Source organism: Agelaius tricolor, unplaced genomic scaffold, assembly GCF_023055355.1.
Source record: "Agelaius tricolor isolate 1412-34295 unplaced genomic scaffold, bAgeTri1.0.p SCAF_30, whole genome shotgun sequence".
Taxonomy (NCBI): domain Eukaryota; kingdom Metazoa; phylum Chordata; class Aves; order Passeriformes; family Icteridae; genus Agelaius; species Agelaius tricolor.
The window spans coordinates 5,107,627-5,132,881 of NW_027269290.1; the positions used below are offsets into that span (position 1 = coordinate 5,107,627).

At 56.8% G+C, this 25,255-nt stretch overlaps 1 protein-coding gene and 2 non-coding genes across 3 annotated transcripts in view; 2 read left to right on the top strand and 1 right to left on the bottom strand.

Annotated features, from left to right (window-relative positions):
* Positions 1-1,321: 1,321 nt before the first annotated feature.
* Positions 1,322-1,394, top strand: TRNAK-UUU (transfer RNA lysine (anticodon UUU)). The gene has a single exon. It is a non-coding gene; the product is annotated as a tRNA-Lys (tRNA).
* A 182-nt stretch (positions 1,395-1,576) lies between these two features.
* On the bottom strand, positions 1,577-1,649 carry TRNAK-UUU (transfer RNA lysine (anticodon UUU)). The gene has a single exon. It is a non-coding gene; the product is annotated as a tRNA-Lys (tRNA).
* Positions 1,650-2,248: 599 nt separating this feature from the next.
* The window catches only part of PIK3C2B (phosphatidylinositol-4-phosphate 3-kinase catalytic subunit type 2 beta), a 28,628-nt gene continuing 5,621 nt past the window's right edge, over positions 2,249-25,255 (top strand). Inside the window, exons 1-18 of the mRNA XM_071449986.1 lie at positions 2,249-2,348; positions 7,951-8,882; positions 9,811-9,911; positions 10,455-10,609; positions 11,542-11,662; positions 13,329-13,440; positions 13,615-13,694; positions 13,973-14,036; positions 14,844-14,990; positions 16,687-16,720; positions 17,687-17,882; positions 20,285-20,407; positions 21,723-21,890; positions 22,380-22,491; positions 22,564-22,706; positions 23,552-23,740; positions 24,846-24,939; positions 25,016-25,110. Of these exons, the coding sequence (XP_071306087.1) occupies positions 8,034-8,882; positions 9,811-9,911; positions 10,455-10,609; positions 11,542-11,662; positions 13,329-13,440; positions 13,615-13,694; positions 13,973-14,036; positions 14,844-14,990; positions 16,687-16,720; positions 17,687-17,882; positions 20,285-20,407; positions 21,723-21,890; positions 22,380-22,491; positions 22,564-22,706; positions 23,552-23,740; positions 24,846-24,939; positions 25,016-25,110 (2,783 nt within the window). The 5' untranslated portion in view covers positions 2,249-2,348; positions 7,951-8,033. The remainder of the gene's footprint in view (positions 2,349-7,950; positions 8,883-9,810; positions 9,912-10,454; positions 10,610-11,541; positions 11,663-13,328; positions 13,441-13,614; positions 13,695-13,972; positions 14,037-14,843; positions 14,991-16,686; positions 16,721-17,686; positions 17,883-20,284; positions 20,408-21,722; positions 21,891-22,379; positions 22,492-22,563; positions 22,707-23,551; positions 23,741-24,845; positions 24,940-25,015; positions 25,111-25,255) is intronic.

Genomic DNA, 25,255 nt, shown 5'->3' on the forward strand with positions numbered 1-25,255 from the left:
AATACATGAAAATGTATCTAAACTTATATCTTTTATTTATGTATACATTTAAATCAAAATTTATAAAATGAAACGAATACATTGAATAAAGAGTTAAAATTTAACAAATTTTGAAATAAAAAGATAAAATTTAAAAATAAAATTTAAACATTTAAAAAGATAAAAATAAAAAATTAAAGTTAAATAAAACTTTTAAAATGCTTCAAAATAATACTAATAAATGCATTAAATAATGCTAAACGATAAAGACACAACAAATGTTTTGTATTATATAATATCTTATGCAATATAGCAAAATTTCATGTATTAAAAAATCAATAATAATTAGTGGTAAATATTAATGAAAATAATAAGAAATGCCTGGAAAAAGAAAACATTATCTCCGTCATTATCTCATTATTTCTTGATGCAAGATCTTTGTATATTTTCAGGTCTAATCAGCAAGAAACGACAGCTCAGTGGAGCAGGAACATCCCTGGCTCAAGGACACCCTGGAATTATCGAGCCTTAAGACGGAATAAATCAAAATGTCAATATGGGTCTATGCAGTCATCGCTGACCTGGCGAAATATTCAAGGTCCCTGTGTCCTAGAGCTGAGTTATCTTCATTTCAATACCCACGTGGACATTGGGGTATTCCCCTGGACATTATAACATCCACTGGAATATCCAGCTGGATATCAGAATATTCACCTGAATATCAGAATATTCACCTGGATATCACAATATCCACCAGGATATCAGAATATTCACCTGGATATCAGAATATTCACCTGGATATCAGATTTTCCACCTGGATATCAGAATACTCACCTGGATATTAGAATATCCAGGATATTAGAATATTCTGGATATTAGAATATCAAACTATATCCATTTAAAACGCCACAATTTCCTGTGTCACCTGCTCCAGGTCACCCTGCCTTGTCACGGGGGTGGACTGAATTATTTACAGGCTCCTTTCCAAACTGGGAATATTCTCCACGTGTTCGGAAAATTCCGAATTAATCCCAGCACAGGGGCAGCGCTTGGGAACCGCTGGGTGCCAACAGCGACGGGCTGAGTTTGTGGCCGGCTGCGCCACTCGGACAGAAATAATTAGAATATTTTGAGAAATGATTAGAATATTTGGAGAAATAGCCAGAATATTTTGAGGAATAATTAGAATATTTTGAGAAATAATTAGAATATTTTGTATAATGATGTGTTTGGGCCGGGTGAGGGAGCTGCACACCGGGAACGGATTCCAATTCCTGGAAAAGCCGGGAGAAACTGCGGTGCTGTGTGCTCATAAAAGCATTTCGCGGACCCAAGACTCAGAGCCCGGATAGCTCAGTCGGTAGAGCATCAGACTTTTAATCTGAGGGTCCAGGGTTCAAGTCCCTGTTCGGGCGAACGTCCTTTTTCTATCCACTACTTCTTTTTTTTTTTTATTTCCTGCCAAGATTCCCCGCAGGCGCAGCCGAAACCCTCCGGCGGGCAGCGCCGACTGTGTCGCGGGTGTAAAAAAAGGGTTTTTTAGGGAAAAAAAATAATGGGGCAGTGAAAAAGTAAGGAAAAAAAAGGAAAATACGAACGCCCGAACAGGGACTTGAACCCTGGACCCTCAGATTAAAAGTCTGATGCTCTACCGACTGAGCTATCCGGGCTCTGGCGGCCGTCGTGGCGCTGTTGCTATATCAGCATACAAAGAAACTGTGTAATCGCTGGGATTTGTGTTTTTGTCTGCACCCCACTATCAGCACCCCTATCAGCACCCCACTATCTTCACCCCCTAACTGACCCCTTCTCCCTGAACCCCACTGCCTGCACCCCGATCTGCACCCCACGATCGGCACCCCACTGCCTGCACCCTCCCTCCTGCACCCCCCAACTGACGGCAGCATCCCGGGGGTTCCGTGGGGCAACCAGAACGTGCTGGGGACACGGGGGGGACACTGGGGACACGGCGGGGGATCAGCCCAGGCTCTGTGCAATGCAGAGGGACACCGGGAATACCCGGGGGACATTCAGGGGGACACCGGGGGACATCAGCTGGGCTCTGTATAATGAGAAACATCTCGGGGACATTCAGGGGGACACCAGCCGGGGCTCTGAACACCTCGGGGGGGACACTAAGGGACACCAGCGGGGGCTCTGTGCAATGCGGAGCTCGGCCGGGAGATGGCCCCGCACCGCCCCGCGCTGCGCCCGCCATTGTCCGCCGCCTCCGCCGCGGAGCTCCCGCCTCCCTCCGGCTCCTCCCGCCTCCCTCCGGCTCCTCCCGCATCCCCCCGGCTCCTCCCGCATCCCCCCGGCTCCTCCCGCACCCCCGGCCCCGCCGCCGCCGCCGCAGCCGCTCGGAGCAGGTAGGGCCGCGGAGGGAGCGGGGGGCTCTGCTCGGCTCGTCCCGGGGTTTCCCCGCTAAAAAATGATATTTTCTATTTAAACGGAGGTTTGTGCATCCGTAATTTTTCCCTCTCGGGGGAGATGCGGGCGCCGCTCGCCTTCCCGGAGCTTCCCAAGAGCTGCGGCTCATCCTGGGAACCCCGAAAGGGAACGCGGGGGGAATGCGGGGCTGCTCCTTCCCAGGGCACGCGGAGGGGTCGGGGGTCTCCCCTCGGGAATTTGGGGGGGTTGGAACAATGAGGTGGTGCCCGAGGAACGGCGGAGTTGGGCGAAGGGGACAGGGCGGGTTGGGGTCCTGTCCCCTCCCGGCGGGGCAGGGACAGGGACAGCGATGGGGACAGAAATAGGGAAGGGATGGGGACGGGGATCACGGAATCCTGGAGAGCTTTCGGTGTTGGTTTTTGGTTTTGGATCCTCTGGTCCCCACCCCCCTGTCCCTGGGCAGGGATGCCACCCTGTGGGTCAGTGGCTGGGGACAGGGACAGGGACAGGGACAGGGACAGGGACAGGTCCAGCCGTGGTGTGAGGCCGAGCAGGGTCGGCTCAATCCCAGCCCTAAAACCCCACGGTTGTAGGGGCAGGAGGCTCCGGTGAGGATGCTGGTGGGATCCTGGATCCCGGCTCTCCTGCGGATCCCAAACCTGCGGGAATCTCGTGGATCAGAATTCCAGAGGTTTGGGAGCTGCTCCCGTTGGGCGAGGGAGCTCCGGGGGCTCCCCGCTCGTGTGTGCGAGGCCGAGCACGGCTGGGATTGTTCCCGGCGCCTGGGCCCGGCTCCATGAGCGCCAGCGTGACCGGGAAAATCCATCCTTCCTTCCCAGAGCGGCAGGGACGGGATAACAGGGAGCTGGGCGTGAGGGAATGTTCCTGGAACCTGGATCTCACAGGAAAATGAGCCCTTCCTTCCCAGAACAGCAGGGATGGGATAACAGGGAGCTGTGGGATGGGGAAACCTGCCTGGAGCCTGGTATTCCCAGGAAAACCAATCCTTTCCCTCTCAGAGTGGGAGGAATGGGATAGCAGGGAGCTCTGGGGTGAGGAACCCGCCTATCCCGGATTTCCCAGGGTAACCGCCCTGGGCAGGCACCTGCCCCACCTCGGAGCACAGCCCTAAATTCCAGAGGGAGGCTGGGGAGAGGATCCAGAGGATCTGGAGGATCCGGGGGATCGGCTCTTCCAACCCTGCAGCCGGGAATTCCCAGCCTGCTGCAGTGGGAGCAGCTGCTCTGTGTGGGAGTGGGACTGGGATGGACTGGGGTGCACTGGGATACACCAGAATGCACCAGGATTTACTGGGATGTACTGGGATTGACTGGAATTCACTGAGGTGCACCAGGATTCACTGGGATGCGCTGGGACGCACTAGGATTCACTGGGATGTACTGGGATTGACTGGAATTCACTGGGATGTACTGGGATTGAATGGGATTCACTGGGATGCACTGGGATTCACTGAGATTCACTGGGATACACTGGGATTCACTGGGATGTACTGGGATTCACCCTGGGATGATCCCAGTCCTCCCCACATCCCGGGGATGATGATCCCAGTCCTCCCTGAATCCCTTTTTTTCCTTCCAGACTGTTGGATTTGCTGGATTTGGGATCGACGGGTCCATTTGTGGCTCCAAAAGTGTTTTTGGGGGTGTGTCTGTGGTGGTTTTGGGGGTGTTCCTGTGGTGGTTTTGGGGGTGTTCCTGTGGTGGTTTTGGGGTGTTCCTGTGGTGTTTTTAGGGCTCCAGCCCCTCCTGTCCCCGCTGCCCCTCCTGTCCCCAGGTGGGTGGCAGGAGGAAGCCGAGATTTGCATAGGACACGGGTGGTGGCATCGGGGACAGTGAGGTGCCACCTCCAGCATCCCCCGGGGGTGGCCCTGCCCCCCAAAACCCCAGCCCCGGGGTGGGGTGGGAGATTCCAAAAGTCTGGGCCTGGGTGTGACAACGGGGACAGGGACAGGAGGCGGCTCTGGGGCTGGGGCGGCGTCTGGAGCTGCTTGGGGACACCGTGGGGACACTGTGGGGACACCGTGGGGTCAGGAGTTGGGGTCTCTTTAAAAGGGGGGGGTCCTGTCCCCCCCTGTCCCACAGGTGGGATCCTGAGAGGGGGAAGGGAGGATGGGGGTGCTCGAGGAACCCCCAGGATCCCATCCCTGGGCATGGGGAGCCAGGGATCTGCCACGGGATCCTGCCAGGTTTCCTGGGATCAGGGAGGCTCCAGGGCCCCCTTTAACCATGGCACCATTAGAATCCCCATTAGAATCCCCATTAGAATCCCCATTAGAATCCCCATTAGAATCCCCATTAAAATCCCCATTAGAATCCCCAATAAATCCCCATTAAAATCCCCATTAAAATTCCCAATAAATTCCCATTAAATCCCAGTATCCAGAGGTTCTGACCAAGCATCGCTTCCTGCTCCCGGACCAGCTCTTAGAGGGCGATTTTGGGGCTTTTCCATGGGATTTTTTTGCTCCTTTTGGGAAGGGAAGGAGCTGAGCCACCTGCTCAGTGTCCCCAACCCAAGTGATTGGTTAAAATTCCCATTAAAATCCCCAATAAATTCCCATTAAATCCCAATATCCAGAGGCTCTGACTGAGCGTCACTTCCTGCTCCCGGACCAGCTCTTAGAGGGCGATTTTGGGGCTTTTCCATAGGATTTTTTTTGCTCCTTTTGGGAAGGGAAAGGGCTGAGCCACCTGCTCAGTGTCCCCAACCCAAGTGATTGGTTAAAATTCCCATTAAAATCCCCATTAAAATCCCCATTAAAATCCCCATTAAAATCCCCAATAAATTCCCATTAAATCCCAGTATCCAGAGGCTCTGACCGAGCATCACTTCCTGCTCCCGGACCAGCTCTTAGAGGGCGATTTTGGGGTTTTTCCATGGGATTTTTTTGCTCTTTCTGGGAAGGGAAAGGGGCTGAGCCACCTGCTCAGTGTCCCCAACCCAAGTGACATCCCCTGGTGGCGGCAAGGCGTTTCCTCAGCTCTGTGGGGCCAAACCCCATTCCCGCCCCATTCCCGCCCCATTCCCGCGGCAATCCCAGCCCCACACGCGGCTGGAGGGGATGCAGATGTTTGTCTTGGAGAGCAGCGCGGAGCTGTGGCTTCGTCAGCCGCAAAATTCAGCCGGGACTTTGTTGCTTTTGGGTTAAAAGCAGATTTTTCCCTCTGTTCGGCTTCCAGCTTTCGGGATTTCTGCTTTTCCAGGAAAAAGCCACGGCTGCCAGCAGGGCCCTGAAATGCCAGGGAAGGGAACATTCCCAACCTCTCACCCCCACCTGGAGCCACTTTTTCCAGCTGGAAAGCACCAAAATCCCTGGATGAGCCGGTGCTGGGGGAGGCTGGAAATGCCCAGTTCCCAAATCCAGTGGGAATTGTGGAGCTCATTAGGAACCATCTGGTCCTGCAGAGCTCGGGGTCAGGAGGACAAAAACCCCTCAGGAGTGGCCTGAGGACACCCTGGGCTGGAGGGAGGTGGCCCCTGGGCACTGGGGTGGGGTGTGGGGGCCACTTGTGGGGCTCGGCGAGGCCCCAGGCCTCTCCTGGCTCTGGTGGTTTGGGATTTAGGATTTTCCTGCTTTCCCCAAAATGGGCGCGGTGATGGCCCCTCTTGACCCTAAATTGGAGCATCAGCAGAGCCCTGTGTGGGGTAAAGGAGAACCTGGGGGGGGGGGCACTGGAGCCACACCTCGCCTGAACCCCAAAAACTGGAGGTCCCAAGAGCAAAACCCATCCAAAACCCCAAAAACTGGAGGTCCCATGAGCCAAACCTGTCCAAAACCCTAAAAACTGGAGGTTCCATGAGCCAAACCTGTCCAAAACCCCAAAAACTGGAGGTCCAATGAGCCAAACCTGTCCAAAACCCCAAAAACTTGAGATTCCATGATCCAATCCTTTACAGAACCCCAAAAACTGGAGGTCCCTTGTGCCAAACCCATCCAAAACCCCAAAAACTGGAGGTCCCTTGTGCCAAACCCATCCAAAACCCCAAAAACTGGAGGTTCCATGAACCAGATCTGCCCATAACCCTAAAACCTGGAGTTCCCTGCTGGAGATTTTCAGAGCTGAGCAGTGCCTGGGTGGGTGCTGGGGAACATCCGTGAGATCCAGAAATTTCCTGGCTTTTCCAGGCCATTCCCGGTTCCCTCTCCTGACATAAGAGATGGGAGCTGCCCCCTCAGCACCCTCATCCCTTCCTTCCCCATCTCTCCTTTCCCATTCTGCCTTAAAAATCCCTGGATTTGCTGCCAGGGGCTGATTTTTTTTTTTCCCTCAAATCATTGAAATTTTTATAAAACCACAGTGCTGGGGCAGCCTGGTGGGGTTTGGGGTGGTTTTGTGTCCTTTGGGGGAAAAAAATTTGGGATTCCAGCTCAGCCCCTGCCCTGCCTGGTGTCCGTGGGCTCCTGGGGAAGTGGAAGCAGCAGCAGCTGCAGCCAAATTTTTATTTTTACCCCCTGGCCCTGCTGGGCCCCTGCTCGTTTCCCTTTTTCCAGGCACACAGGAAGGGCTGAGCCAGCCCGGCCTTCCTTATCCCAGAGATTCCAGAGGGTGGGAAAGGACCTTGGGATATTCCATCCATCATCCCAGGCTGCTCCAAGCCCCGACAAAGCCGGCCTTGGACGCTCCCAGGGATGGGGCAGCCACGGATTCTCTGGGAATTTGCAGGCTGGGAATGAGTCTGGAGTCCTGAAATTGGGATTTTTTTTTAAAGGATTGTGGAATGGTTTGGGTTGGAAGATCCTAAGGATCGTCCCAATTCCCACCCCATGCCCCTTCCCATGATCCCAGGGTTCTCCAAACCCCACCCAGCCTTGGGGGCTCCCAGGGATCCAGGGGCAGCCATGGATTCCCTGGGAATTGCAACCCAAACCATTCCAGGATTCCCTGTGCTGGTTTGGATGGGATGTTGGGAATAAATCCTTCCCTGGGAGGGAAGCATTCCCAGCATTAATCCCTCACCTTTCTTTATTCCCAACATCCATGGGCACCCATCCATTAACCCCACACCTTTCCCATTCCCAACATCCATGGCTGCCATCCTTTAACCCCACACCTTTCCCTATTCCCAACATCCATGGGCACCCATCCATCAATCCCTCACCTTTCCTGATTTCCGACATCAATCCCACACCTTTCCCCATTCCCTGCCATCCATTGCACCCATCTGTCAATCCCTCACCTTTCCTTATTCCCAGCATCAATCCCACACCTTTCCCCATTCCCAGCACCCATGGCCACCCATCCATCAATCCCACACCTTTCCTGATTTCCAACATCAACTCCTCACCTTTCCCCACTCCCAGCATCAACCCCACACCTTTCCTGATTTCCAACATCAATCCCACACCTTTCCCCATTCCCAGCATCAATCCCACACCTTTCCCCATTCCCAGCATCAATCCCACACCTTTCCTGATTTCCAGCATCAATCCCACACCTTTCCCCATTCCCAGCCATCCATTGCTCCCATCCATCGCCCCCTCACCTTTCCCCACTCCCAGCATCGCCCCCTCACCTCTCCCCATTCCCCATTTAACCCCCTACCCCTTCCCGCTCCCAGGAGCAGCAGGATGCTGTTCTCCTGACGCCGGTGCCGCTCTCCGGACCCCGATCCCGGCAGGATCCCGGCAGGATCCCGGCAGGATGTCGACGTCGCGCCGCCGCGGCCCCGGCGAGCAGTGGCCGGCGCTGGAGTCGGTGGGGCTGAGCCGCAAGGAGCTGGCGCTGGCCGAGGCGCTGCAGATGGAGTACGACGCCTTGTCCCGCCTGCGCCAGGACAAGGAGGAGAGCCGGGCCAGGAAGGAGCAGCTCCAGGAGCGCTCCCTCATCTCCTGGGACGACCCCGTGGACAGGAGCGCCATCAAAGCCGCGCGGGGGCTCTCCGGCTCCGACCCCGCGCTCAGCCCCGCCGTCCCCGAGGGTCCCCAAGTGCCACCCGGGCCCAGCACACCCCGGCCGGAGGCTCAGCCCTGGAAGGGCCCCCTGAGCGGGGATTACCTGCTCATCTTCGAGGGCTCCCAGCGGGATTTCCTCGGGGAGCCCCTCAACGGCTCCGAGCCCCACGAGGGCGGCGGTTCCCCCAAAAAGCTCTCGCCGCCCCCGCTGCCGCCCCGGCACCCGCTGTGGGGCTGTCCTGAGAGCAGCCAGCGCTCCCCGCTGTCCCCCAAGGGCCAGGGCCAGCCCAGGGACATCAACATGTTCTCGGTGGCCCAGGACAAGCTTTTGGGGCGCCGCATCTCCCAGGAGGATCCCTACGGCGTGGACGCCATCACCTGCCTCAACCTCAAGTCCACCTACGAGTCCGAGGCGCTGCGGGAAGGTTCCCGGGGCTGGAAGGAAGGCAGGAGCATCCTGGAGAAGGAATCCAGCGGGAAGCCGGTGGCACGGAGCAAGACCATGCCCCCCCAGGTGCCCCCGCGCACCTACGGAGCCCGGGCGGGTGGGAGGAAGAACCTGGCGGCCAACAGGAACCGCAGGATCTCCGTGGAGCCGGTGAGGGGCGGGAATGGGAACTGGGGAGGGGATGGAGCTGGGAATTCAGAGCTGGGATGTCCCCAGGCTGGGTGTCCTCCTGGGCGGGTTCTCCTGGTGATGTCGTCGTGGCTCCTTGGAATGGGATGTGGGGTGTGGGAAGAGGCATCTGAGTATGGGGATGTCCCATGAGAGAGCCCTGCCCAGAGCACCAAAAACTGAGCCAGGCCTGTCCAAAACCCCAAAACTGAAGGGTCCCATGTGCCAGACCTGTCCAAAACCACAAAAACTGAGCCAGACCTGTCCAAAACCACAAAAACTGAGCCAGACCTGTCCAAAACCACAAAACTGAAGGGTCCCATGAGCCAAACCTGTCCGAAACCCCTAAAGTGAAGGTCCTGTGAGCCAGACTTGTCCAAAACTCCAAAACTGAAGGGTCCCATGACCCAGATTTGCCCAAAACCCCAAAACTGAAGGTCCTGTAAGTCAGACCTGCCCAAAACCCCAAAAGTGAAGGTCCTGTAAGCCAGACCTGTCCAAAGTCCCAAAACTGAGCCAGACCTGCTCAAAACCCCAAAACTGAACGGGTCCTGTGAGTCAGACCTGGCATGGCAGTGCCACCTGCCCTGCTGGGGACAGCAGCGGGCAGTGTCCCCCGCAGCACCCCCACAGCCTGGGGGCACTCCCTGCCCATCCTGCTGCTCCTCCCTGCGGGATACCCCTGGGAATGGCCGCTTTTGGGGGGGCTCTGAGGGTCTCCAAGCCACGGGCGAGCCAAACTCCCCCCATGCTGGCCCAGAGCCCCCACACCGCTGCGGGGCCACCTCTGTCCCCACCACGGTGGCCCTGGCGTGGCACAGGCTGTTCCAGGGGGGGGTCTGGGTGTCCCCATGGGCGTGTGGGGCCCAGGGGTGTCCCCCAGCTGACAGGCTCGTGCCCTGCCCCACAGGTGGCTCCCCGGCCCCACTCCTTGGCCAATGGCTACGAGCTCTTCGAGGTGTCTGAGGAGCGGGACGAGGAGGTGGCGGCGTTCTGTCACATGCTGGATGTGTGAGTACCCAAAACGTCCCCAAAGCAACCCAGAGGGGCTTCAGGGCCGCCCAGAGGGGCTTCAGGGCCACCAAGAGGGGATTCAAGGCCATGAAAAGGGGACTCAGGGCCACCAAAGGGGATTCAGGGCCACTCCAAGGGGATTCAGGGACACCAAAAGGGGATTAAGGGCCACCCAGAGGGGATTCAGGGTCACCCAGAGGGGATTCAGGGACACCAAGAGAGGATTCAGGGTCACCCAGAGGGAATTCAGGGCCACCAAGGGCTTCAGAGCCACCAAAAGGGGTTTAGGGCCACCCCGAGGGAATTCAGGGCTACCCTGAGAGGCTTCAGAGCCACCCCAAGGAGATTTAGGGCCACCCGGTGGGGATTCAGGGTCACCCAGAGGGGTTTAGGGCCACCAAAAGGGTTTCAGGGCCACCCAAAGGGGCTGTTCCCAGGGCTGCCGAGCCAAAAGGGGATTCAAGGGCACCCCAGTGATTTTTGGGGTGTGGGACCCCCTCCAGCGCCAGCAGGGCCCCTGAGCCGTCCCTGCTCCCGCAGGCTCCGCTCCAGCTCGGGCTCCAGGGACTGTTCCGGGTCGGGCCTGGTGTGGAACGCGGTGAACGTGAGCCCGGAGCAGCCGGGCCACGGCGTCAGCCTGAAGGTGACGGTGCTGTGTGACAGCCTGAGGGAGCCGCTCACCTTCACCTGCGACTGTGAGTGCTGTCCCCAGGCCGGGGCAGGAGGTGGAGTTACCGCACCCACCCCGTTCCCGCTGTTCCTGCCATTCCCATATTCCCGCTGTTCCCGCTGTTCCTGCCGTTCCCATATTCCCGCTGTTCCCGCTGTTCCTGCCATTCCCATATTCCCGCTGTTCCTGCCGTTCCCACCATTCCCACTGTTCCTGCCATTCCCCCATCTCCATCATCCTCACCGTTCCCACCATTTCCCCAATCCCTCCATCCCCACCACTCCCGCCATTCCTGCTGTTCTCACTGTTCCTGCCATTCCCACAATTCTCCCATTCCCCCAACCCCACCAATCCCACCATCCCCACTATTTTCCCATTCCCACCATTCCCATCATTCCTCCATTCCCACCCTTCCCACCATTCCCACCATCCCATCATTCCCCTATCCCCGTTGTTCCCACCAATCCCACCACTCCCACCATCTCACCATTCCCCCATTCCCCCAATCCCACCATTCCACCTTTCCTACCTTTCCCACCATTCCCACCATCCCCACCATCCCCACCATCCCCATCATTCCCCCAATCCCACCATCCCCACCATGCCCTCCATTTCCACTATCCCCTCCATCCCAACCATTCCCACCAATCCCACCATTCCCACCATCCCCACCATTCCAGCATTCCCCCAATCCCACCATCCCCACCATCCCCACCATCCCCACCATTCCCCCATTCCCTCATTCCCACCATTCCCACCATGTCCACCATCCCCATTGTTCCCGTTGTTCCCACCAATCCCACCAATCCCTCAATCCCACCATCCCTGTTGCTCTCACCATCTCCTCCATCCCCACCATTCCCCCAGTCCCACCATCCCCTCCAACCCCACCATTCCCACCATTCCCACCATCCCCACCATTCCCAAGGATTCAGGGGCCGTTCCTGTTCCCCCCAGGCTCCTCCACCGTGGACCTGCTCATCTACCAGGCCCTGTGCTACACCCACGACGAGCTCCACGCCGTGGACGTCGAGGATTTCCTGCTCAAAATCTGCGGCCTCGAGGAGTTCCTGCAGAAGTGAGCGGCCGAGGGAAAAAAACAGGGAAAAACTGGGGGGGTAACTGGGGAAAAAAAATGGGGAAAAAAAATGGGAAAATGGGGGAAAATCAGGGGGAAAAACGGGAAAAAGCCAGGGAGAAACAGGGAAAAAAAGGGGGGAAAACAGGGGAAAATGGGAGAAAAATAGGGAAAAACACAGAAAAACCAGGGAAAAGTGGGGGGAAAGCAAGGGGAAAATAGGGAAAAAAGGGGAAATACAGGGAAAAAACCAGGGGGAAAATGGAGAAAACAGGGAAAAATGAGGAAAAAATGGGGAAAATGGGGGGAAAAAAGAGAAAAATGGAAAAAAATGGGAAAAACAGGAAAGACATGGGAAAACCAGAGAAAACCCAGGGAAAATCCACAGCAGGAGCTCCAGGGTGTGATGAACGCCCAGGGTTGATCCTGGTGAGCACAGCAGGATCTTCTCTGCTCCTTTTCCTGCCTCTGGAGCTGCTCCTGCCAAAAGCAGCATTGGGAATGTCTTGGGAATGTTCCTCCTAGTCAGGCTGACCCCCAAGCCCCTGGAAAACCAGCTGGGAGCTGCCAAAAATGCTTTTTGGAGGAGAATTCTGTAAAAGCAGTGTCAGGGGGCGGAAAACGGATAAATCCCAGCCCTGGATAAATCTCAGCTCCAGAATTCTCCCTGTCATTCCCAGCTCCAGGGTTTTCCCTGTCACTCCCTGCTCCAGGGTTCTTTCTGTCATTCCCAGCTCCAGAATTCCCTCCCAGTCCCACTCTCAGATCTGTGCTCTGCTTCCCACGGATCCCTGGGCAGGTCCTGGCAGGCCGGGCCCGGCTCCGGAGGGGAAGGAGGGAGAACAATTCCTCATTCTCTGAATTTCCTGGTGCCACAAAGGTCCCTGTGCAGGCAGGGCGGCCACCCTGAGCCCCGGCCAAGGCTGCCTGGCTGGGGGATGTCGGGGTGGGGCACCCCAGGTGGGATTTTGGGGCTCTCAGGTGGGATTTTGGAGCACCCAGATGGGATTTTGGGGCGTGGGATGAGTGTGCAGAACTCTCCCTACACGTTTGGCAGGCACGAGTTCACCCAGCCCTGCTGGAAGTTCAGCCTTACTGTGAACCCCAGCCAAGGCTGCCTGGCCAGGGGATTTTGGGGCACCCCAGGTGGGATTTTGGGGCACCCAGGTGGGATTTTGGGGTGTGGGATGAGCCTGTGAAGCTCTCCCTGCACATTTGGCAGGCACAAGTTCACCCATCCCTGCAGGAATTCTGGTTTCCCTGTGAACCCCAGCCAAGGCTGCCTGGCCAGAGGATTTTAGGGCACCCCAGATGGGATTTTGGGCTCTCAGGTGGGATTTTGTGGCAGCCAGGCAGGATTTTGAGGCGTGGGATGAGCCTGTGGAACTCTCCCTGCACATTTGACAGGCACAAGTTCAACCAGCCTTGCAGGAAGTTCAGCCTTGCTCTGAGCCCATCCCAAGGGTGCCTGGCCAGGAGATCTTGGGGCACTCAGATGGGATTTTGGACTCTCAGGTGGGATTTTGGTGTAGCCAGGCAGGATTTTGGGGCTCTCAGGCAGGATTTTGGGGCAGCCAGGTGGGATTTTGGGGCAGCCAGGTGGGATTTTGGGGCAGCCAGGCGGGTTTTTGGGGTGTGGGGTGAGCCTGTGGCCCTGTCCCCACAGCAAACATGCACTGGGCAGTCACGAGCACATCCAGCACTGCAGGAAATTCGACATCGACATCCGGCTGCAGCTGCTCCGGAGGAAAGGGGTGCGCAGCGACCTGGCCCGCACGGTGGGTGCCACCAGCCTGGGACACTGAGGGTTGGTGTCACACCATGGGGTCCGTGTCACCTACCTGGGACACCGGGGGTCTGTGTCACATCTCTGGGACACTGAGGGGTCAGTGTCACACCGAGGGGTCGGTGTCACCTCCCTGCAGCCCCGCTCAGCCTCTCTGTGTCCCCAGGCCAGCGATGACCAGAGCCCGTCCACCCTCAACCACCACATCCACCTGCAGGAGCGACCCATCAAACAGACCATCAGCAGGTAGGGCTGGGGACACAGTGACATCCAGAGGGTGACACGGTGTCACTGTCCCCAGTGCCCACCCAGGGTGACACGGTGTCACTGTCCCCAGTGCCCACCCAGGGTGACACGGTGCCACTGTCCCCAATGCCCACCCAGGGGGACACGGTGCCACTGTCCCCAGTGCCCACCCAGGGGGACACGGTGCCACTGTCCCCAATGCTCACCCAGGGGGGACACAGTGTCACTGTCCCCACGTGTCCCCTGGCCGGGGCTGAGCGCTGTCTCCTGTCCCCCAGGCAGGCTCTGAGTCTCCTCTTCGACACCTTCCACAACGAGGTGGACGCGTTCCTGGCAGCTGAGGTGAGGCCACTGATGGTTTTGGGGGGGGTTTGGGGGTTTTGGGGAGGTTTTGGGGGTTTTTGATCCACTCTGGGAATGCAGTGGGCAAAGGCTGCTGTGCAGTCCCAAAGCTCAGATTGTACCCAGGTAGGAATGCTTGGCTCCTCCCCCTGGGTGGAGCATCTTCCCATGGGATGCTGGAATTGGATCAGCCACGCATGGACACTCGGTGTCCAATGAACAGAAAATAATTAATAATTAATGGTCCATTAAGAGAAGATATCTCCTGGAGGAAGGATGGAAGAAATAAAGAGATTAATATAATATAATGTAATGGAATGGAATGGAATGTAATATGTATAGATAGAGGATATAAAGAGATTAAATATAAATAAAATAAACTATTAAAATATAATATGATATAATATAATACAATATAATATAATGTAATATAATGTAATGTAATGTTATATAATGTATATGTATAGATAGAGGATATAAAGAGATTAAATATAAATATAAATAAAATAAACTATTAAAATATTATATACAATGATATGATATGGTATGATATGATATCATATAACATAACATAATATATAAAGATATATGATATAAATATAATTACAATTATAAAAATAAATATACTATAAATATACTATAATATAATATAATATAATATAATATAATATAACACGAATATAACAGATAAAGAGACAAAGAAACAAAGACAACAGCCCGACCTCTAACAGAAAACCAGAACTCACCCCCCCAGCCACGCCTTCCGTTTGCCCCTGATCCCAGCTGCCCCCCTGTGCTGTCCCTCAGGGCGATGTCCCCATGAAGGCCGAGCGCGTGATCCAGTCGGTCATGGCCATCTGCAACGCCCTGGCGGCCGTGGAGTCCCAGGAGATCACGGCTGCCCTCAACCAGATGCCGCCCTGCCCGTCCCGCATGCAGCCCAAAATCCAGAAGGTGAGCCTGGGGTGGGCTTGGTTTGGACGGGCAGGTTCTGCTCAGGAGCCTCCCCTGAAATGGAAAACTGTTGGAAATTTTTTGGAATTGGAATTTTGAATTGAAATTTTGAATTTTGATATTGAATTGGAATGTTTTGAATGGGAAATCGAAGTGTTTCTGAAAAAAACACTTTTTTGAATTACTGGCATAAGCGATTTATTATTTCTGAAATACCTGCAAGGACTTGAAGGTGTTGGGACACCTGTGTAGAAGTTGTCAGCATGAGAAAATCATTCTCTTCTCATCATACAAGCACCTCAATGACTCTCTGCTAGCCTAGTATGGAAAACAGTCTTCTTCCACCTAATGGCAATTTCCAATTCCAACTAATGTCAATTATTAATTTAACTCCTGCACTTGAAACCCCCTCCCTCCCAGCTGTTATACTTTTGAAATTAAGGGGCTCTCAGGCATGGATATGGGAGTAGGAATAACAGTTCTTTATTATCCTGAGCTGGGAGGTGATTTGTGGATGTCTTGGTTTGAACAGACAGGTTCTGCTGTGGAAGGCAAGAACCTCCCCTGAAATGGAAAATGCAAACCCTCTGAATAATCCTCTGAATTATTATAATTTTGAAATTAAGGGGCTCTCAGGCAAAGATATAGGAATAACAGTTCTTTATTATCCTGAGCTGGAAGGTGATTTGTGGATGTCTTGGTTTGAACAGACAGGTTCTGCTATGGAAGGCAGGAAATGAAAACAGGAAATGTAAACCCCCTCCCTTCAAATTATTATTATTTTTTAAATTAAGGGGCTATCGGGCAAAGATATGGGAATAGGAATAACAGTTCTTTGCTAGGAAAATTAAAAATACAAATGCAATAGTACAAAACAAAGCACTGGAAGAGTCAGAGCAGTCCCTGTCCCCTGTGTATCAGGGGGTGGCACAGCCCCATCCCATGGGGGCTCAGCCCTCCTGCAGTGCCAGCTGTGGCTCTGCTGGAGCAGGGATCCTGCACAAGGGGGGAGTTTTCCTCTGCAGCTCCAGGGCTGCTGGAGATGGGCCTGGGCTCCCTCTGGCAATGCAGGGCAGCAGAAGCTGCTCCTCTGGCAATGCACTGGGCAAAGGCTGCTGGGCTGTCCCAAAGCTCAGATTGTACCCAGGTAGGAATGCTTGGCTCCTCCCCTGGGCGGAGCATCTCCCCATGGGATGATGGGATTGGATCAGCCCTGCAGGGCCACTCACTGGCCATGGACAGAAGATAATTAATAATTAATGGCCCGTGAAGAGCAGAGATCTCCTGGAGGAGGATTGGTTGTGGAACAGATAAAGAAAACTGCCCAATGAAGAAAAGATAACTGCTCCACCTTTAACAGATGGCAAATAGAACCCACACTTATCTTGCAGCCCAGGGGAACTTAGCCAGGAGTGGGAGGAGAAAAAAAATTGTCACATCTGGCTCTTTTCCCTCCTTTCCACCACGTGGAAAATCCCTCAATAGCCTGGAGCAGCCTGGATCTGGCAGCCTGGGGTGGTTACGTAAAATCCGCCTTGGCAGCACTCAAGGGTTTCTTCTTTTTCTTTTTGTGGTTTCTCTCCTTTTTTTTTTGTGGTTTCTCTGGGGTTTTTTTGGTGGTTTCTCTTTTTTTTGGTGGTTTCTCAATTTTTTTTCGTATGTGTTTCTTTTTTTTTTTTTTCCTTTCCCCCCACAGGATCCAAACGTTCTGGCCAAGAAGGAAAATCGAGGTATTTCTCTTCTCCTGCTCCCCTTTCTGGGCTCAAGTTCGTGCCATGCTTTTCATCTTCAAACCCCTCCTCCCCCTTCAGTTCTTGAGGCCAAAAAACGGGTTGGAAACCGGTCTGGTTAAAAAAGAAACAAAAAAAAAGGAGGATTTTGGGGGTGTTGTTACTCCTTGTGAGCTCCAAATGGAAAAATTTGGAATTCCGCCATCATTAATGCATCCCTGAGTGGGGGGAAGCAGCGTGGGGGTTCCAAATCCAGATTTGAGGGATGGATCCCCGAAGGATTGATGGATCTCAGAGGGACTGATGGATCCTTGAGGGATTGATGGATTCCTAAGGGATCAATGGATCCCTTCCCTTGTTTCCCTGAGGGACTGGCGGATCCCTGAGGGATGGACAAATCCCTGAAGGACTGACAGATCCCTGTCCGTGTTTCCCTGAGGGATCGATGGATCCTTATCCATGTTTCCCTGAGGGATTGACGGATGCCTGGGGGATTGATGGATCCCTGTCCATGTTTCCCTGAGGGATTAATTGATTCCTAAGGGATTGATGGATCTGTGGGGGATTCCTAAGGGATTGATGGATCCCCATCCGTGTTTCCCTGAGGGATTGATGGATCCCTGTCCATATTTCTATTTCCCTGGGGGATTGATGAATCCATGTGGGGTCAATGGATCCCCGTCCGTATTTCTCTGAAGGATTGACGGATCCCCATCCATGTTTCCCTGAGGGATTAATGAATCCATGAGGGATTGACAGACCCCTGTCCATGTTTCCCTGAGGGATCGATGAATCCCTGTCCACATTTCCCTGAGGGATTGATGAATCCCTGTCCATGTTTCCCTGAGGGATCGATGGATCCCTGTCCACGTTTCCCTCAGGGATTGATGGATCCCTGTCCACGTTTCCCTCAGGGATTGACAGATCCCTGAGGCACTGACAGATCCCCATCCGTGTCTCCCTCAGAGAGGATCGTGGAGAGCCTCACGGCCGCCATCCTCAACCTGGTGGAGCTCTACTGCAGCACCTTCAACGCCGACTTCCAGACGGCCGCGCCCGGGAGCCGCGAGCTGGGCGTGGCGCAGGAGGCGCGGCTGCTCACCTGCCCGCTGGCCTTCACCGTCTACGCCACCCACCGCATCCCCATCACCTGGGCCACCAGGTAAGGCCCTCACCTGCTCCCTGCCCTTTGCCCCATCACCTGGGCTGCCAGGTAAGGCCCTCCTCACCTGCCCTTTGCCCCATCACCTGGGCTGCCAGGTAAGGCCCTCCTCACCTGCCCTTTGCCCCATCACCTGGGCAGCCAGGTGAGGCCCTCACCTGCCCGCTGGCCTTCACCGTCTACGCCACCCACCGCATCCCCATCACCTGGGCCACCAGGTAAGGCCCTCACCTGCACCCTGCTCTTTGCCCCATCACCTGGGCCGCCAGGTAAGGCCCCCCTCACCTGCACCCTGCTCTTTGCCCCATCACCTGGGCTGCCAGGTGAGGCCCTCACCTGCACCCTGGCCTTCACCCCATCACCTGTTGCGGCCCTGCCCTCCTCACCTGGTTCCTTGCTTTGCAAAGCCAGGTGGCTGCTAAGGAAGGCAGGAGCCTCCCCTGGAAATGGAAAATGTAAACCCCCCACTCTCTCAAAATTATTATAGTTTTGGAAGTAAGGGGTTCGCAGGTAAATATGTGGGGATAGGAATAACAGCTCTTTATTAGGGAAATTACAAATACAAATGCAATAGTAAAAAAAAAAAACACAAAAAACAAACCTGACAGAGTCAACACAAAACAAAACATTCCTGGCAATGCTGGCACTTGGACACTCCAAAATCCCAGCTTTGTGTCCAGGATGCCCCAAATTCCCAGCGTGTGTCTGGGGCACCCCAAAACCCACGGTGTGTCTGGAATGCCCCAAAATCACAGAGCGTGTTCCCAGGATTGCTGGCATTGGGACACCCCAAAATCCCAGCCTGTTCCTGGGAATGCTGGCACTGGGACACTCCAGAATCCCACTGTGTGTCTAGGACACGCCAAAATTCCAGCACACCTGGGAATGCTGGCTCCGGGTCACCCCAAAATCCCAGCACATTCCTGGGAATGCTGGCACTGGGACACCCCAAAATCCCAGCACATTCCTGGGAACGCTGGCACCGGGACACCCCAAAATCCCAGAGCATGTTCCCAGGATTGCTGGCACTGGGACACCCCAAAATCCCAGAGCATGTTCCCAGGATTGCTGGCACTGGGACACCCCAAAATCTCAGCCTGTTCCTGGGAATGCTGGCACGGAGACACCCCAAAATCCCAGAGTGTGTTCCCAGGATTGCTGGCACTGGGACACCCCAAAATCCCAGCGTGTGTCCCCGGGATCGCTGGCACTGCCATCCAGGGCGCGATGTCGCCGCATCTCGGGCCGGGCTGGCTCATCCCGAGGCCACCGCGCCACCCGGGGGAGGTGACAGATGGCCCCGCGCCCCGCGCCAGCGGCGTGGCCCCTTTGTTCCGCTCCTCCGTGCCCGTGCCCGGCGCGGGGGGACCGGGAGGGGACCGGGAGGGGACCGGGGGGTGGCGACAGTGGCGCCGGCAGAGCCGCCCCGCCGGGGACCCCTCGCCTTTGTCCTTGTCCTTAATGTATTCCCCTTGGTGAGTGGCTCCGAACAAAGCGGCGAGCCTGGGAAATGCCGCCAGCCCCTGACCCCCGCGCCCCGCAGCCCTGCCCGGATTGTCGCAGCCCTGCCCGGATTGTCGCGGCCCTGCCCGGATTGTCGCTCGGCACCTGCCACATGGCAGGGCCCCCCCGTGTGCCGGAATGCGCCGTGCCATATGGTGCTGGGGACACCGGGAGGGGGGACATGGCCCCGTTCTGTCCCCCTTTCCCATCCTCGGGGCAGGATTTAGAGGTTCTGATGATCCAGGATTTCCCATCCTTGGGGAAGGATTTAGGGGTTCTGGTGATCCAGGTTTTCCTATCCTTGGGGAAGGATTTAGGGGCTCTTGTAGCCTGGGTAAAGCCCTCCTCTTTTCCAGCCTCGGGACAGGATTTAGGGGCCCTGATGATCCAGGATTTCCCATCTTTGGGGCAGGATTTAAGGGTTCTGATGATCTGAGTTTTCCCATCCTCAGGCAAGGATTTAGGGGTTCTGGTGGTCTGGATTAAGCCCCAGCACCCCTTTTCCATCCTTGGGGAAGGATTTAGAGGCTCTGATGATCCAGGATTTCCCATCTTTGGGGCAGGATTTAGGGGTTCTGATGATCCAGGTTTTCCCATCCTTGGAGCAGGATTTAGGGGTTCTGGTCACCCTGGTAAAGCCCCCCTGTCTTTCTCATTCTTGGGGCAGGATTTAGGGGTTCTGGTAATCCAGGTAAAGCCCCACTCCTTTCCCATTCTCAGAACAGGATTTAAGAGCTCAGGTGGCCTGGGTAAAGCCCCATCCCCTTTTCCATCCTTGGGGCTGGATTTAGGGGTTCTGGTGACCCTGGTAAAGCCCTCCCCCACCCCTTCCCCATCCTCAGGACAGGATTTAGGGGCTCAGGCGGCCCCACCCGGCTCACTGGGTGTTTCTCCCACAGTTATGAAGATTTCTACCTCTCGTGCTCCCTCAGCCACGGCGGGAAGGAGCTGTGCAGCCCCCTGCTCACCAGGAAGGCCCACGTCTACAAATACCTCTTCCACCTCATCATTTGGGACCAGCAGTAAGGCCACGGGCTGGCCACGGGGATCCCACCCACGCTGCCTTCATCATCCTCCCCATCATCCTCCCCTCCCCTGCTCCTCCTCTCCGTTTTCTTTTTTTTTTTTTTTTTTGGGGTGTTGGAAGTTTTTGTGTCATTGCCCGGAAATAGCAACCCCCGGGAAAGGGGATCTGCTCCCAAAATAGCACCGGGAGCAGGCGAGGAGGCCGTGCTGAGCCCTCGCCATGCCTGGCATCCACGGCGGCCCGGGAGGTGGGGATGGGACGGGATAATTTTAGACGGCGCCGGTGCCCCCAAGGACAGGGACGGCGGCGAGCGCGGGGATCCTTCCCCGGGGATCCTTCCCCGTCCGTCCGTCTGTCTGTCCGTCCTTCCCGCGGGATGTAGCTGCCACCCCGAGCTCCCTGGGAGCGGCAGAGAGGAATCCCAGCCCCGGGGGTCCCAGGCGGCCCCCCCCGGGTGGTGGGGCAAGGTCAGTGCCCGCCGGGGCTCCCCGTGGAGGGCCCTGGCCCTGGGGTCACCTTCGAGGGGCAGAGAGGGCAGCCGGGCTTCCCGGAGCTCCAGCTGGCTGGAGTCCCCAAACCTGCGGGGTGGCTGGGGGCTTCAGGGACTGCAGGGACTTCCAGGGATTTTAGGGACCTGCAGGGACTTCCAGGGATTTTAGGGACCTCCAGGGAATTCCAGGGACTCCCAGGGACGTCACGGACTTCAGGGACTTCCAGGGACACCCCGGTGTCCGCAGAAAAGGCAGCTGTAGGGCCGGGCTCTCCTGGGGCATCCAAGGACGGGACTGGGAGAGGAAGTCCCTGGCACCCTGATCTCATCCCCTGCGCCCTGAGCCCATCCCTGGCACCCCAGCCCATCCCTGGCACCCTGAGCCCATCCCTGGCACCCTGAGCCCATCCCCGACACCCTGAGCCCATCCCTGGCACCCTGAGCCCATCCCCAACACCCTGAGCCTGTCCCTGGCATCCTGAGCCCATCCCTTGCACCTAGAGCTGGTCCCCTGAGCTTATCTCTGGCACTCTGAGCCCATCCCCTGCACCCTGAGCCTGTCCCTGGCACCCCATGCTCATCCCTGGCACCCCATGCTCAACCCTGGCACCCTGAGCCCATCCCTGGCACCCTGAGCCCGTCCCTGGCACCCTGAGCCCATCCCTGGCACCCTGATCTCATCCCCTGCACCCTGAGCTGGTCCCTGGCACCCTGAGCCTGTCCCTGGCACCCCAAGCCCATCCCGGGCACCCCAAGCCCATCCCCACCACCCTGAGCCCATCCCCATCACCCTGAGCCCATCCCCCCCTCTCTCCTGCAGGATTTGCTTCCCGGTGCAGGTGAACCGGCTGCCCCGGGAGACCCTGCTCAGTGTCACCCTGTTCGCCGTGCCCGTGCCACCCCCGGGCAGCTCCTCTGAGGCCAACAAACAGCGGAGAGTCCCCGAGGCCCTGGGCTGGGTCACCACCCCCCTCTTCAACTTCAGGCAGTACGTGGGGCGTGCTGGGCATCCCTGGGGGGCACAGGAGGGTCCCCAGTGCCATGGGGTCCCCAGTGCCATGGGGTTCCCAGCACAGGGAGGGGCTGGGCTGGCATCCCTGGGGGGCACAGGAGAGTCCCCAGCACCTTGGGGTCCCCAGAACCTCGATGTCCCCAGTACTGTGGGGTCCCCTGGGCACAGTGAATGACTGGGCTGGCATCCCTTAGGAAGACAGGAGGGTCCCCAGAACCTTGGGGTCCCCAGTGCCATGGGGTTCTCAGCACCCTGGGCACAGGGAGGGGCTGGGCTGGCATCCCAGGAGGGTCCCCAGTGCCATGGGGTCCCCAGAACTTTGGGGGTCCCCAGTGCCGTGGGATCCCAAAAACCTCAGTGTCCCCAGTGCCATGGGGTCCCCAGTGCCTCAGCTCAGCACCAGCAGCGGTGCCACCCCCGTGCCCCAGCAGATTGTCCCCCCAGTGCCACCCTTTGTCCCCCCAGGGTCCTGACCTGCGGGCGGAAGCTCCTGGGCTTGTGGCCGGCCACCCAGGACAACTCCAGGGCCAGGTCCAGCGCCCCAAACTTCAACCAGCCCGACAGTGTCATCCTGCAGGTACGTCCTGGGCCACAGACCCCCCCTCAAAGCCTCCCGTGGGGGTCCCCTCACCCTCTGCCTCTGCCCCAGATCGACTTCCCCAGCTCGGCCTTTGAGGTGAAGTTCACCAGCCCGCCCGCGGCCGAGCCCAGCCCCAGGTACGACTTCGGCAGCCTGGGGGAGGAGGACCAGCGCCAGCTGCGGGAGGCCATGCAGAAAAAATCCCTGTATTGGTAAATAAACCCGGGGGGACACCGGTGACACCCCTCAGCACGCACAGGGCATGTCCCTTCCTCCAGGGCTGGGGGTTTTGGAGCTGGGGGTTCTGCAGTGCTCTGCCCTCGCTGTTGTCCCCTCCTTGGGGACAGCTGACCGGTGCCTGGGCCAGGCTGGCACGGCTGGAGCTGCCCAGGGGGATCGGGTGTCAGCAGCTGCCCAAAGAACAGCAGGGCTGGCTCGGGGGTCCCTGGGCAGGGGGACAGGCAGGGACAGCTCAGTCCCCCCTGGGCACGGGGACAGGCAGGGACAGCTCAGTCCCCCCTGGGCATGGGGACAGCCAGGAACAGCTCAGTCCCCCCTGGGCATGGGGACTCCTGGGACAGCTCAGTCCCCCCTGGGCATGGGGACAGGCAGGGACAGCTCAGTCCCCCCTGGGCATGGGGACAGCCAGGAACAGCTCAGTCCCCCCTGGGCATGGGGACAGGCAGGGACAGCTCAGTCCCCGCTGGGTATGGGGACAGGCAGGGACAGCTCAGTCCCCTCTGGGCATGGGGACAGCCAGGAACAGCTCAGTCCCCCCTGGGCATGGGGACAGCCAGGAACAGCTCAGTTACCCCTGGGCATGGGGACAGCCATTTAGTCCATGCACATTTGGGGTCACAGGGATGCCACCTCCTCACCCTCCCACGCGTTTTGGGGTCACAGGGATGCCACCTTCCCTATGTCCCATGTGTTCTGGGGTCACAGGGATGCCACCTCCCCTACGTCCCATGTGTTCTGGGGTCACAGGGATGCCACCTCCTCCCCCTGACACCAGCCCTGCCCTGCCCTACCCGACGCTGTCCCCGTGTCCCCTCAGGCTGACGGAGGCGGACCGGCAGCGGCTGTGGGAGAAGCGCTGCCACTGCCACGCGTCCCCCGGCGCCCTGCCCATGCTGCTGGCCAGTGCCCCCAGCTGGGACTGGGGCTGCCTGCCCGACATCTACGCCCTGCTCAGCCAGTGGAGCTCCATGAGCCACCAGGACGCCCTGGGGCTGCTGCACGCCACGTAAGCCACCCCCGTGGGCTGTGGGGACACCTGGGTGCCGTGTGGCGGTGGCAGGAGGCGCCACGATCCGTCCTAGTGAACGGATGTTGTGATGGTTCCTAGGGTTGATCTCAGGGTGCAAAAAACCGACACGGCACAGGGGGTTTGGGGTAATAATCAAAACAAATGCACCTTTATTGAATGCCACAGCAAAATGGGATAGAGGGATTAAGGGGGAGAAAAAGATAGAGGAAGAGAGAGAATAGAGAGAGAGAGAGGGGGAGATAGAGCTACCAAACGTAGAGACAAAGTCCTTTGGTCCAGTCCAGTCGAGGATCCGCCTGTTACCTTGGGGAGATCTCAAAATCTCTCACTAACTCAGAGGTTTTTGTTATGATAATTCTGAGGGGGGGGAAACAGATACAATAAGGAATAGATGTAACAGGTAGTCCATGTTCTCAGCACTAAACCAGAGCCATTGTGTTCTTGGTCCAGTGGTCACAACCTGCAGGCAAACATCTCGCTTTGGTCAGCTTGCCTGCCCCACACACCTGCCCCGGGCTGGGGGTTTCAGTCCCCGTCCTTGGGAGGAGCAGAGGGGCCTTTTCACATGGGGGTTTCATGTCTCAGTCCTTGGGAGGAGCAGAGGGGCCTTTTCACATGGGGGTTTCAGTCCCAGTCCTTGGAAGGAGCAGAGGGGCCTTTTCACATGGGGGTTCCATGTCTCACTCCTTGATGGAGAGGCTCCTTACATCTCAGTCTGTCACGGTGGTTGTAAAACAGGTGAGGGTCTGCTGTGGGAGACCACCTGAACCTCAGGAGAAGTCCAGCCAGGCTGAGAGGTGGGACAGCTCCCAAGGCTGTTGTTGCAAACAGAGCACGGTGCCCCTTCTCATTGGGCTCAGTGTACAGCAAACAACACCTGTGAAAACAATGGCTTAGCAACGCTCTCAGATCTCAGGGCCTTGTTGGTGTGTGGCTTTCTCCTTCAGAACCAGAGATTCTAGACAGGCAGGGTCTTCTCTTCAGTGGTCCCCAAATGACGATCATGAGGCAGATTCAGGAAAATTCAGACAGACTCTCACAGGAGGGCACTGTCACCCCATGGAACGTGTGCTGGCTGCAGGTTCCCAGACCAGGAGGTGAGGAGGACGGCTGTGCAGTGGATTGACTCCATCTCGGACACGGAGCTGCTGGATTACCTGCCCCAGCTGGTGCAGGTGCGTGGTGGCAGCGGGATGCGCCATGGGGTGCCCACCGGTGCCACCGTGCCCCTGTGACACTGTCCCCGTGCAGGCCCTGAAGTACGAGTGCTACCTGGACAGCCCCCTGGTGCGCTTCCTCATGAAGAGGGCCATCTGTGACCTGAAGATCACCCACTACTTCTTCTGGTGGGTTTGAGGGGCTCTGGGGGCACCCTGAGGCTGGCCTGACCCTACATATCCCCAAACCAGAGGGGCACTTTGAGCCTGGCCTGTTCTCATGTGTTCCCAAACCAGATGGGACCCTGAGGCTGGCCTGACCCTGCATGTCCCC